The 15123-nt window shown below is 35.5% G+C and overlaps 1 protein-coding gene across 4 annotated transcripts in view; it reads right to left on the bottom strand.

Annotated features, from left to right (window-relative positions):
• Positions 1-15123, bottom strand: part of unc5b (unc-5 netrin receptor B) — a 56897-nt gene that overhangs the window by 9528 nt on the left and 32246 nt on the right. Inside the window, exons 2-8 of one of the 4 annotated variants that reach the window (XM_042737083.1) lie at positions 6055-6279; positions 5529-5672; positions 5160-5263; positions 4638-4818; positions 4093-4260; positions 3816-3980; positions 2070-2102 (exon numbers count right to left, since the gene is read on the bottom strand). In XM_042737083.1, coding sequence (XP_042593017.1) covers positions 2070-2102; positions 3816-3980; positions 4093-4260; positions 4638-4818; positions 5160-5263; positions 5529-5672; positions 6055-6279 — 1020 coding nt within the window. The remainder of the gene's footprint in view (positions 1-2069; positions 2103-3815; positions 3981-4092; positions 4261-4637; positions 4819-5159; positions 5264-5528; positions 5673-6054; positions 6280-15123) is intronic. The other 3 variants (XM_042737085.1, XM_042737084.1, XM_042737086.1) reach the window with 3 other exon arrangements.

Below are 15123 nucleotides of genomic sequence, written 5' to 3'. Positions count from 1 at the left end.
ATCTCATGCCTGTAGATAATTAAAAAATGGTCTGTTTATTTAATAAGTAAATAAATAGGTAAGTAACCAATAATCAGAAAGAAAGAAAGAAAGAAAGAAAGAAAGAAAGAAAGAAAGAAAGAAAGAAAGAAAGAAAGAAAGAAAGAAAGCTGTAAAAAGTTTCTCACGCTTTGTATGAGAAATTTTTTCTTTTAACAAAGTTTCGTAGCACCGGCCAATCAGATTGTAGCTAATGATTGCAAACAGTGGTTGCTATTTTTGTGGTTATTAAACAGATTTAGGGTGGTCTGAGGATAATAATAAGGGTCTAAAATCCAAAACATGTAGCCTATGAACAGTTGGGGGTGCTGTGGATCTAACAGTGCATTGTGGGACTCTCTTTGTGACTCTTGATCCCTAGTTCTTTTTTATTCAGTCATTGCTGAATTAAGTACTATATTTACATACCATAGTATGCTATAAAAAGGCTTTAGGAGACGAGGAGAGATAGGGGTGATCACATAGCTCCTGCACCCAAGAGACTGAGGAGAAGAAAAAAAATGAGGAAGAGAGCAGATGCGTGTGAAGAGTGTAAGTAGGAAAAAGGGCTCACGTGGCAGGACAGAAGTGAATCTGACAGCCGTCTTAACTTATTATAGCAAAAGGTACCAAGCTGAATTAGGTGCGTTACTTTTTGGTCGCTCAAGTGCTGAATGTCACATTGATCTCAGAATATTAGCATCACTTGAACTGTAAGCTACACTATTGATCGCTCTGGGCCAGTAAGATGCACAGCCATTAACTTCAATGTATTCGAAAAGCACTCTATTTCTGAACCCATATTGCATATGTATTATACATCATCTTCCAGGAATGCTTATGCACATTTTACTGTGTGTATGTGTGTGTGCTTATAAATTGCATATGCTATTTAGAATGAATCAGTGTAAAATCACAAATACGTTTGTAGATTTCTAGCAATTATACAGAGTCTGAGATAAAAATCTGGAGTTTATAAAAATGTCCAACAGTAAAGGAATAGTTCACCCCAAACTGAAAATGTTGTCATCATTTACTCACCCTCATGTCATTCCAAACCTGTATAAGTTTCTTTCTTATGTTGAACACAAAAGAAGATGATTTGAAGAATTCTGAAGAACAAAAGTTGTTGGTCCCCATTGACTTCCATAATAGGGAAAGAAATACTATCGAAGCCAATGGGACCATCAACTCTTTGATCATCAGCATTCTTCAAAATATCTCCTTTTATGTTCAACATAATAAAGAAACTCATACAGGTTTGGAATGACATGAGGGTGAGTAAATAATGACAGAATTTTCATTTTTGGGTGAACTATCCCTTTAACTATATTTGCCAACAACTTCTTACGACTAAAAGTAGTATCTAAATGGTAATAATAATAATAATAATTATATATATATATATAAACCTATATAGAAGCCAAGTCAATTAAATCAACCAATATTTGATTATTTAGAGATTCTCAGCCAATAAATAATAAATAAATAGTTGTCCTATGTCAGTTAAAAATATGGTTACACCCTACACAATACAATATAATATAATATAATATAATATAATATAATATAATATAATAAAAATAACAATTTCTTCAGCAAGAATTACAAATAATTTCTTCATAGAGTATTATAGATTTGTATTTTTTTGTATTTGATTGGATTTGATTTTATTAAATATAATTTTCTGGGTTTGAAAAATGTTTCATGAATTTTGAGTAAAATAAGTGTTTGTGAGGTGCTATCTTCTATTTCATATTCTCAGTTCATACAGTATGAAGTTTTCACTTCATTTCATGAGGTTCTGCTTTATCATGCTGGACAGTGTGCTGCATATCCAGAGATGAACAGGACAGAAGTGACAGAGTGAAACAGTACACACACACACACATACTTTATGATCATACTTATATAGCATCTATATAGATTCATATTTCCAGTCACTTTTCCTTGGGTTTCCCAGACACAATCACATAAGTAGCCAGACGCACAGAGAGAGAGGGTGAAAGTGGATGTCAAATAAAAACACTGTTATTAAAAGAAAAACTTACGATGGGTTGCTTGTTCAATAGAAACCTTTTTATCTGTTAGAAAAAAGGCAAAAACAAAGACAAAACAAGAAATAATGAACATGAGGATGGATGAGCAAAGTTATGAGCATAGATCAGAGATGACTGCAAATGAAAGTGGAACAAATAATCCATAAATGCAAATACAAGACTCAGCAAAAGAAACATCAAAGCATAAACTCAGAAATCATACAGTAGGTTTATGGCAGGCAGAGCAAAAGTAAATATGTTAGAGCTCTCAAGGGACGGTAGGCACTAGAGGAATCATTTGTGAGGAGATATATATATATGTGTGTGTGTGTGTGTGTGTGTGTGTGTGTGTGTGTGTGTGTGTGTGTGTGTGTGTGTGTGTGTGTGTGTGTGTGTGTGTGTGTGTGTGTGTGTCGATGCTGCATTATTGATGCTTGAATCTAGGTTGTGCTCCAACTTTAAGCCCAGACAGACCCCACTGAAACATCCACTCTGCACTGTGTTCTGGCTGAATAGTGTGTGCATATGTGAGTGTGTGAGCATGCTATTGACGTTCTCCTGAGATAATTCAATGCTGTCAGCTGGGCTCTTCCAAAACCAGCTCTGGGATGAGCACCCAGTGTCAAGATGAATCTGGCTCACCATCACATGGCTGATATGTTTCTTCACTTGCTTAAAGTACATTTTGTCTGGCTGCCCATACTTCACCATTTACCCTCTTGTCCATCTGTGCTCACAGCCATGTGCTAACTCATTTTCTGAGGGTGTGAGGACCAGTGATAGTTTTTTTTTTTTGTTTGTTTTTTTAACTAAATTAAAATTAGAAACACTGCCCTGCAACTAGCTGAAATAGTTTTTAGATATATTTTTTAGTTACATGTATTTTATTTCAAGTAACATGTTTAATGGTATTAATTTTACCTTTAGCTAACTATAATATCTTTGGTGAGGACCAAGTCTAAATATCTGTTCTCCATTTTAATGTATTTTAAAATATAAATTATTTCTGTGATAGAAAAGCTGAATATTCATCAGCCACTTTTTTTTTCAAGATTCTCTGATGAATAGAAAGTTCAAAAGATCAAAAACAGTATTTATTTGAAATATAAATATTTAGTAACATTATTTTAAATTTAGTTTTAGTAATTTTGTTGTGTGCCTATCAAACGATTAATCACATCCAAAATAAAAGTTTTGTTTACATAATATATGTATGTGTACTGTGTATAATTATGTATATATTAATACTCACACTTATGTATTTACATGCATATATTTATATTCTTATTTTTTATTTTATATATAAATATATTTAACATAGACATAACATATTTTTCAAGAATATATACCTGCATGTGTTTGTATTTATTTATACATAATAAATATACAAAGTATACACACATATATTATTTAAACAAAAACTTTTATTTTGGATGTGATTAATAGTATGACAGCACCAAATATATATATATATATATATATATATATATAGTATATACATACATATTTATACATATGTATATATCAGGTTAACCTAAATGAAAATGAGAATAAGTTCATTAAAATATAAAATAAGTTTTAGTTGTTTGTTTGTTTTTTATTTCAGTTTTTTTATTTTTTTAATGGTTTTAGTTTTAGTTGACTGCAATAATCCTGGTAAGGACCAGGTTCATTTCAGTCCATTATTATTTGACTGGCTGAGTCACATTTAATTAATGCTGACATTGTGTCACTGATGATGCTGGTCATGTGACTTACAGCGGGCACACAGTCCCTCAGTGCAGTTCTTGCTCTCCATCATGCTGCCGCTGCAGTGACGTCCTCCGTTACGGGGTGGGGGCGCCTGACATTCACGGCTTCTCCAGTGTGTGCACTCTGTCCCACACGCTGACCACTTGGCCCACTCAGTCCAGCCTCCGTCCACTAGGAAAATACATAATGAGCAATTACACAGTGAATAATGAATCTGTTAGTGGATCATGTGAATCTGTTATATAGTGTGTCATGTAAGATTGTGACAGATGTCAGTCTTCACCTGGACAGAGGGTGGTGCAGGTGACTCTCTGGAATGGTGGGCCGTCACAGAAGGCTCCTCCATTGAGCGGTGCTGGATTGGTGCAACTGCGTGTCCGTCGCTGCCAACCCCGCCCACATTGAGCATTGCACTCTGACCACTCTGTCCAGGATGACCAGCCCCCACTCACTAAGGAGAGCCAGATAAACATATACATGAGCCAATATACACTGATATGCAGTTTTTCTCTGAGAAGAATGGAGCCTGTTAGATACACTCACTGGACTATTAACTACTTTCCACTTATAACACAGCTGCTTACCAAATTAATTAATAAATTAACATAAAATATTGATTTTGTGCAGAAATATTATGTAACCTACCTTCCTAAAGTTTGGGGTTGGTAAGAATTTTTTTACGTTTTGGTTTTTAAGGTTTTATGCTCACCGAGGTTGCATTTATTTGATCAAAAATAGAGTAAAAACAGTTATTATAAATATAGAATTATTCAATGATTATTCAATGATTCGGATCACTGCAGGGATTCTGATTGGTCAAGTGGTTACCGTAGACGATGAGTGTGGCAGTGCTGCTACGTCGCTTAGCGACCACATTGCGAGCCATGCAGGTGTAGTTAGCCGTGTCAGATAGTCGAGCCTGTTTGATGATTAGGTCATGGTCGATTGTAATTAGAAAGTTAGAATCCAGCGCCGGGTCAATGAGCTCTTCGTTCTTCAGCCAGTCCACCTGTGGCATTATAAGAAATCAATTCATTCAGTTTGAAGTAGAATGATGTGCATCAGGACCAAAACTGCACTTAAAACCATTTGAACAGAAAATTAAAAAGCACCAGGCATGTTCTGAATACAAAAAAGGTGTAACTGAATGAAAATAAACAGTGTAAAATATCCTGCATGGTTGAAAGTTTTATCAAAGCCTGCGATATTAAAGTACCGCCACTCACGGGTTTCACTGAAACATCAAGGAATAAAAGATTGGATGTTTGTTATTATGCATGAAACAAACTGAGAAAAAACCCAGTTGGAGGTTGAAACAATAACAGAAAGGATAGGCAGGTGATATGGCACCTCAGCAGGCGGGATGCCCTCTGGTGGACGACACTGCAACAAGACTTCCTGATCCAGACGCACTTCCCTGCCAAGTGGCTCCTGTTCAAAGTTCTTCCTTAGGTCTGATAAACACAGAAATATTTTTTTAAACCAAAACAACCAAAAAAAAAATTTAACCTAAGTGCTTCCATTTCTTTTTAACTCTAAGCAAAAAAACAACAAAAATAAGCATGTTTTATGGATTAAAATAGTACAAGCAAAAATAGTGAGTGTTCTATAGTCAGAATACTAGGTTTCTCTTCAGGTTCTGTCTTTTAAATGCAGAGTGCCTGCCTAAGAAGGCATGTCACACCGACAGATCACATAAGCTGCTGAACATAAACTCACAGGCGATGCGGACGTAAGCCCGCCGGCTCTTTGTGGTGCCTGCCGAGCTCCAGGCAACACACTGGCACCAATAATCCTCCAGTCCAAACAACTCCTCCACCTGCGTCCGGGAGACAGAGATATCTACTTCTCTCACTACTAGACCTAAGACAGGAAAAAAACAGGAATATATCAATCAAGTTTTAAATGTATGCATCACTTAAATTGTGACTGTGCTTTTTATTTAAAATAATACATATGCATTGATGTATTTAGCAAATATAATAAAATATTCAATAATAAAAATGTATAACTATAATGAATATGCAACATAATATAAATAAAAATGGATAAACAACATAAATAATATATTAATAATATAAAATACTACACAGAAACTTTACCAAGCCAATACCTGTACTCCAATAGACGCGTTTGAGATTAATTATAATCTCTAACTGCCTATTAATGTCTATGGCTTTACAAGTCAATGTTCAACAAGCACATATGGTGGCCACATACTTTTTGTCCATATGGCACACTTTACCTGTGATAGGGTCCAGACTCTCCTTGGTCACATGGTCGTTCTGGTTCACCCATTCTCCATTGCATTTGAAGTATATCTGCGTGGCCGGCGCAGCCTTGCAGGAAAGTTTGACAGGTCTGTTTTTCACTATGAAGGCGTCCTCTGGCTCACTCTGGAATTCCGGCAACGGTTCGGCCGGGGCAGACGGAAATGAGTCCGGGAGAACTTCGCTGTAATCGCTGCCATCTACAAAATCAGAGAGGTAAGAGAGGTAAGAACACGTGTACAGTTTATTCACAAGCATGTATCTGTCACACCAAATGAGTTTGGCCTGAGGAATAATGGCGAGACAGTCGGTGTGTGTTGAGAAAGACTCGGTTCCGTGACATTTCAAGTGTACAGTACTCTAGTAATACAGCATTTGCTCAGTAAAGCATCCCTGGGGAGTCCACACAGAGCCAAGATGAAGGTGGGGGAGCTTGACCTTCGATTGAAACGCCCAGTGATCACACATTATCCCCTGACATTTTCCCAGTGACAGATCCCTCCCAGCACAGAGCTCATCCAGGGGCCTGCGTGTTTCACGGCTCCGCACCCAGGCCCTGTCACCTCCAACACGACAATGCTGTTAACCTTTCAAGCATTAAAAGCTACACAGACTATTGACTACAGAGTGAAAATGAGGTCTGTAGACACCGGCGCCGCAGGGCAAAACGAGAGAGTTGTTGGTTTGCACTTTCTGTGATTTGTAGCACACACTTCTCAGAGCTAACAAGGTTTTTTTTTTTTTTTGGACTGTGAAATGCTTTTTTTTTTTTTTTTTTGACTAACCTTAATTATACTAGAGTGTTAATGTGCTAAAACTTGAAGCATGTGTTCAGATAAGTAAACATCCTTGGGTTTTTCCCCCCAGTTCAATGCACTACATTTGTTTTCAATTTCTATTCTTCCCTAGTCTGCAAAATCGAAATAATAGTCAATGTCACGCCTAAAAATTCATCCCAGAGCAGCTCTCTCATTGACAGGCGTAATCACAAATGACAACAAAGGCAATTACAAACAAAAATACGACTCCGATGGAGATGACACCTCCTTTTGGCCGTGACAGGGGAGAGTTCACCCATTAAACTGCAAAGGCTCTCATGGTTGAAGGCACTGCTTGAGTTTAATTATCATGCACGTACAACTGTCATAAACTGGCATTGTAATGATGAGATTAAAATATTTCTGACGGCACAGCTTATCTTGCTGCAGTGCAGGAACATAATTTAGTTCTCATTCATATCCTGAAGCAGGATGGACTCCAAATCAGCAGCTTTGCCATCACAGGAATAAATTAAATTGAAAATATTTCAAAATAAAAATGTTTTTTTTTTTTTTTTAAATAGTACTATTTCACAGCTTTTACTGTACGTATGTACACAATTTTATATTTACTAATTTCTCTTTTCTGATCATTTCCATGTCAGTGAAATCACTAAATAAAATGTAATATACCACAAACTTCCAAAAAAAAAAAAAAAATAGAAATCTGACTCAGGCTCTGGATTAAGCCAGAAATATTCTTCTCACGCACATCAGCTCATGTTCAGGTTGTGGGTTAAGTGCCCCTAAAACTTGCACCTCGTCAGAATTCAATACATGGTAAAATGCAGATGCAAAGAGAAAGATTGAAGGACAGAAATGGATAAAGCGTGAGAGACTGGGTGGTGAGGAGACATCATAAGTGCTCTGAAGGCTGACATGCGGGTCAGCCGTCTTTGTGTGCCTCTGTGTTTGATGGAACAAGCGTGTGTGAGAGGTACAGGGTCTGGACTTGTCCGCGGACTGCAGAGGTGAAAGAGCAAGTTGAAAATTGGATTTGGGAGGGTGTTTTCACATACAAAGGAGGAGGAACACTATACAGGGCAGGTCGAAATAGAAAGGGCAGAAGAGAGGAAGAAAGAGAGATAGAGAGAAAGAGAGCTTGACCAAAGAGCAGAATACATACATATAAAACGCATTATCACAAACATTTCCAAATCATTACACCTTTTAGTGCTGCTTCACTTAATGGGTAATTCTCACTACATTCCCACTGTCAATGACTATTAAATAATAGTTATAATTATTACATAATTATATGATAATTAAATAAAATATTAAACAAAATAAGAAAAATATTACGTTGTTATAATGTATTGTGAAGAAGAATTTTTTGATAATACAACTAAAATTACTATACTAATATTAATGTCTTCTTCATTTTCTAACATTAAACTATTACATTTTTATTTTTGTGGAAAACCACAGGGTGCCCTTAAAGCTGCTTCTTTGCTCACAACAGCTTTATAAAAACTTCTCATTAGGCCGTATTCACAAAACATTTTATCTTACTCTTTTATCAGCCTTTTAATGAACAGACTACAATTATCATGACTAATATGATATTAAGACTTTGTACAAAGGTAAATGAAATCCATACTAGGCTCAAGAATAGCTGTTACTTCTTGCCCAACTTGTGCATGAAAAGAAGGACATATTTGAATTCAAGGGAAATTATTGTGAAATGTTTCTAAAACATTTATGTTCAGAGGCGGATTGCTGGAAACAGCCATTTTAGGATTGTTTATGATTTGGTCCTCTTGACTACCACTAACTTTTCACAGATTTACGAGCTGATTTTCACAAAAAAAAACTTTGTGAAATATTTAAAATATTTTGTGAAAATGGCCCCTGGTGTTTTTACCCTATATGTTATGTATTTTTGAAGCACTGCGAAATAAATCCATGATTATGCCAATATTATCTAATTTATTTTCATCATTATGAAAATATGTCAGTTTTCAATAAAATAAAAAAAATTATAAAGTTGCAAATTGCAGAAGGTGTTGCAGTAATGAGAGAAATCATTGAAAATCAAATAAAAATGTTAATTTAGTAACTGTGCATAACTGTTAATAACCCATTTTTGAAAATGTATATGTTTTCAGAGTGTTGCGGTAACAAGATTTTTAAGGACTTTTGATTTTACAAGATTTTTTAAGGAAACTTGAGGTTTTACAAATAGGCATAGCCCTGTGTAGTGTTACTCTGTGTGTTACACACAATCAAATCTAATTTACCCACACACATCAGATAGGTCACACATAGAAGGTCCTATAGCTGAAAGTGTCAGTCCAAGTTTGTGTCATTTTGTGACAGCTATGTCCTTTCTGCAAGCTCACAGCGAGAAAAAAAACAACAACAACAAAAAAAAAACCATTAAGACACACTCATGTTTCTAACCAATATTGCCTATATATATATATATATATATATATATATATATATATATATATATATATATATATATATATATATATATACTTAAAGTACAGATTAAAAAAAAATATATAAAAAATGTAAATTAAATTAAAATTAAATAAAAGATTTAAAATAAAAGACAAAATAAGATTAAAAAAGGATTCTATCTATTACTCATAGTCACAGACTACACAAAAAGCATCCTCCTGACATTTCAAGCAATATCTTAGAGGATGCTGTTCACAAAATTGTCACCATTATAAACTCATCATGCCACAAAAAAGCATAAAAATAATACTTGGTTAACAGAGATTCAATCGTTTGAGCGCTTTCACAAATATCACTCTCCCTTTCAAGACATGAAAGCACATTGTGCCCACGACTAACTCTGCATCTCTATTTTCTCTCTCTCTCTCTCTCTCTCTCTTCCCTTTTCTCCTTTCCTCCCTTTGTGTCGCTCTCTCCTCCGACAGCTGTCAGCTTGTCTTTTTCAGACTTTGACTTCTCTGTCGATAAGCAATTGTGTTTCTCTTTTTCCACACTACCTCCATATGGCATCGATTGCTACAGAAAATCACCAGTCAAAAACATAGCCTGTCATTCCCTGTCACACACACACAGAGGGGAAAAAAAAGAAAGAGATTTTGTCGAAACAAGGAGAGAAGCTGAGTGAGAATGTGTACTAGAGTTCTTTACGTGTGTGTGTGTGTGCACGTGTGTATATGCAGGATCTTTTGGGTGACAAAGCATGTGTGAAAGTCAATGTGAAAAAGACAGAATCAGTGAGACAGAGATACAGACTGAACATATGGAAAGGAGATGATGGTTTTTAGATTTGCATCTATCTATCTATCTATCTATCTATCTATCTATCTATCTATCTATCTATCTGTCTGTCTGTCTGTCTGTCAATCAACAAAGCTTTATTAGCATGATTGTTAAAAATAAGGTGACGTAAACTTAGAAATTTAGAAAATAATGTGGACAATAAAGACTAAATAAGATAAATTAAAAAAAAGGCTAAAAAGTAAATAAGCATATATATATCAGAGGTGGGAGACTTGAGTCAGATGACTTGACTCGAGTCAGACTTAAGTCGCAAATTTTAGAACTTGAGACTTGCTTGACAAATATTCATAAAAGACTTGACTTGAATTTGACTTGATATTCATGACTTGAGACTTGACTCGGACTTCAGTTAAATGACTTGAAATAACTTCAAGTCATTTAACGTATTTATTGTCTTACCGTCTTTCGTTCAATAAATATAAGTTTGTTTTTAAATGCACTGCAACCTAACCAAGTGCCGCAGCAGGTAAGCAGAGCGTGCGCAGTGTTGCCAACTTAGCGACTTTGTCGATAGATTTAACAACATTTTTTCTTCTATTTTTTATTCTAGCGACTTATTTGGCGAATTTTTTTTAGTTTCTTATTTTGTTTGTTACTGCCGCATGAGCGCGAGGTCTTTCTTTCCCAGCGTGCACACACCTCTCTCTGCAGCTGAGAGGAGCAGCGCTTTAGGTTATATAAGATTTTGTTTTAAATTATAGCTTTTTTTTAAATGAGATTATAGCCGAAATCACAGCACAGTCATTGTCTTTATCTCATGTGTATCTGATTTCATTAGACGACGTCATGATTATTAATCAGGATTTTTGTACAGATTAACATCTAACGGAGAGCTGGTAGTCTTACTCTTATTAATGGGCCGTGTTTCAGTCTCTATTTCATATTCATCCCATTGTCTTACAACAGAAACAGAAAAATATACCAGTGAAAAGAGTTTTATTGAGAATATGGCTCCATTAAAATACAGTCTGTGAGCAGTATCAAAAGTATTTTTTTTTTCCAAGTGGAATGCTTTGTAAATGGTTATTCACTGATAATAAGGAAATGTCAGCTTTTTTGGCAGTAACATGTATACAGTACATTGGCTAATAATTGGTCTTCAGTGTTACTCTTTGAGTGAAAGGCCTATGGATAATTTATGGGGATGCACAAAAACAAAAAACAACGACAAACAAACAAACCAAAAAAAACTTGCAAGCACAACCATGCACACATACACGTGCACACACATTCACTCACAAATATTAAAAAATCAAACTCACTCAAATCACCACTCTCTCTCTCTATCTCTCTCTCTCTCTCTCTCTATCTCTCTCTCCCTCACACACACTCACACAGAATAATAATGTACATTATAAACAGGTGCAAACTGTGTGCTTCAATTATTAATATTTTTTCTTGTTGTTGTTATTCTTTCGTTAAAAATAATCTAACTTAAAGGGATACTTCACCCCAAAATGAAAATTGTCATTAATCACTTACCCCCACCTCTGATATATATATATATATATATATATATATATATATATATATATATATATATATATACACATGTGTTTCAGGCAACTTGTGATCTTCCAACAAAAAAAAAAAATATATATATATATTTTTTTTTTTTTTTTTTTTTTTGGAAGATCACAAGTTGCCTGAAAGACATATTAGCGAGCCCTCCACTGGGCTGGATACTAACTTTACAAAGAATGCTCTCACACAGTTATGAATACCCATCAGGCCCTTTGGCAGCCCACAATTTAGCTGGAATGGTCCTGGCACTCCTAAAAAGAGGGAAGCTCTTAAGAGGCCCCCGACTGCAGGTCTTTTATCACGGTAATGATAGACAACACACAGCCGGGACCAAAGCCTCCCAGATCCCAGTCTCTGGGAAGAGTGTAAACATCCACACATATGTGCAAACAACCACACACACTCAAGAACACAAAAACAGGACAGCGTCCAAAGCAGAGGCAGCTGCACTTTGGGATGTGCGTGAAGTGATTCTGGAGTTAAGATTCCAATGGAAGAGAAACAGAAATGCTCAAAGGGACAATGCACACACAAACAAAGACATGGCTAACAATGATGTGGCCTAAAATCAAAAATGTTCCTGGACCTGTCTTGTCTCTCTCACATGCAAACGAACAATGCAAGTCACAATTATACACAACAGAATGGCGACGCTCGCTCAAGAAGCCACAGAGGGAGTCAGACAGTGTAATTTTGCTAGCTCCAGAAAGTCTGCAGTCATGGGAGTCACACTTTATCATTAGCTTACAAAGGCTGTCATTACAGTCCACATAATATATATTGACTACAGCTTTACCCTCAACTTTGCAGCTCTTATAATAATGCTTTGAAAACTAGAGGATCTGGACTTCATCAATGCTGAGAATCAACATTTCTCAACAGTCAGACTTCAAGCGGTGAAAATGAGTGGTAAAAACCTGCCCACAGAGACCGTAAGTACTAGAGTGCTCAAATCTTCTGCCCTAAAGTGGTTTGCGCTACTTACTTATTAGTATTTTTTGACAGAAATATAATGAGGATATGAAATGGCATAGACAGAACATTTAAAGGGATAGCTCACCCCCCTCAAAATATCTTTTAGGTTCCACAGGAGAAGTAAAGCCAGACAGGTTTGAAACGACACGATTGTGAACTTCTCCTTTAGGATGTTCTATTCAAACCAATGTTATAGCACTCAACACAAAACAGGTAGAATAACACATTCTTCAAATTTAAAAATAATTATCACTTTACAGTAATTTGCACAGCAAACAGCTAGTGTTACTGACTCATCTGCAAGTGTTGGATATAACCTGTGCTACACCAACCTTTTATGATTTATCTTAAATGACAACAATATCCTGCTCTGTGTCTGATTGGATGAGGCGGAAAACTGTTGATTTGCAGACACCTGTTCTCATACGTTCGTTTAATAATCTATTTAATGCATCATGTTGCCTGGCAACTTTAATCAGCCTATGGTTAATTAAATGCACAACATTGTTTGGCAGAAGAACTGTGTTTGTGCTTATTGTTATTAATAAATATAATTATATACTGAACTTTGTATTTTATTCTGTTGCTATTTTTTAAAGAAATACACTTCCATTCAAATTTTTAAAGTCATATTTTTTATGTTTTTGAAAGACGATTTGTATGCTTACTGTATTTTGATCAGAAATACTGGTGAAATATTATTACAATTTAAAATAACTAATTTATCCCTGTGATGCAAAGCTGAATTTTCAGCAGCTATTACTCCAGTCTTCAGTGTCACTTGATCCTTTAGAATCATTTTAATATGCTGACTTGGTGCTCAGGTAACATTTCTTATTATTATCAGTTGAGCTGCCTAATATTTTTGAGTAAACTGTAATACATTTGTTTTTCAGTAAGCAACATGATAGTTATTTCTCAGTAACAGCCAAGCTATATCCTGCTGAATATGAGGGTGCTGTCTCTGAGGAACTGACACACAGCTGAACTGACAAGAATATTCTCTCAGCATCTCTGCTAACTACATTAGAGTAGTCATAGCAGAAATGATCTTATAATGGATCATCACTAACACACAATAACCTCTTTCAAACACACCCAGGTCACAAAATAATACTTTCAAAGCAGTAAATACTGGCTTTAGTAAGTAAATATAACAGATATAAAATGTAAGTGACACAAGCTATTCAGACCAAAGAAAACACCTGTCGAACCATTTACATCTTCTAACGACTTCTACTAATTTGTCAGAAGTTCATGTGTGTTCAGAAGTTAATTTGATCTAAAGTGGCAATGCAGACGTATTGTCACAAAAGCTTTGCATTTGAAATAAATGCCATTCTTTTAAACCTTCTACTGATCAAACAGTCCTGAAAAAAATGCATCAAGGTTTCCAGTCCCACAGAACTACTCAGCAGCACAACTGTTTTCAACATTGATGATAATAAGTAAACGTTACTTGAGCAGCAAATCAGCATATTACAATGATTTCTGAAGGATCATGTTACACTGGCACTATTGGTAGCTAAAAAGTCAACTTTGCCACCACAGGAATAAATTACATTTTAAAATATACAATAGAAAACTCTTATTTTAATATGTAATAATATTTCCCATTATAACTTGTTTGGGTGTATTTTTGATCAAATAACTGCAGCTTTTGTGAGCATAAGAGGCTTCTTTCAAAAACATTTGAAAAAAAAAAAAAAAAAACACTAACCAACCCAGAACTTTTGAACAGTAGTGTATACTATTTGTATAAATAGACTACTAGTGTATATGGAATAAAAATGACCTGCACTGTTTGCCACTATCATTTTTTTTAACAAAAAATATAATACAAAATACAGTTTCATGGGCACTAAGAAATATTTACCCACTGGCAGGTGTCAGAAAGTTCATTCTGGACCGCACACACCTTATATCATTGAGTTTTGCCTGGTCTACTTCAGGTTTCTTTATCATTTTAACAGGCATTACAAAGACAGAGAGAGAGAGAGAGAGAGAGAGAGAGAGAGAGAGAGAGAGAGAGTGTGTGTGTGTGTGTGTGTGTGTGTGCGTGCGTGTGTGTGTGTGTGTGTTTTAACCACCACTACCATCATCATCATCATCAAGTTCTCCACAGGAACACTGTAGTAATGGGCACACAGGTTGGACTAAAGAGAGACAATGATAGATGGATAATAAAACATCCCCTGGTGCTTCTTATAGGACAATTATGAGTGATTGATATTCCGAGTAAATTTACACACACATAATATCTGAAATGGAGCAAGGACAAAAACATGAGCTGGACAGATCTGTTCTACACATTTTTCACCCCTTCCATGTTAGTTTATTCAATATTTTGCCTTATTTATATGCAGTTGCCAATCAATGTCTATTAATCTCAGTATTACACATAAGGCCATATTAAAATCCAATCCGAAAATTCTGTAAATTTTCCTTTAAAATGCA

This window comes from Cyprinus carpio, chromosome B13 (assembly GCF_018340385.1).
Source record: "Cyprinus carpio isolate SPL01 chromosome B13, ASM1834038v1, whole genome shotgun sequence".
In the NCBI taxonomy this organism is placed as follows: Eukaryota; Metazoa; Chordata; class Actinopteri; order Cypriniformes; family Cyprinidae; genus Cyprinus; species Cyprinus carpio.
The sequence above is the reverse complement of the archived record's forward strand: the minus strand, read 5'-3'. Positions and strand labels throughout refer to the sequence as shown.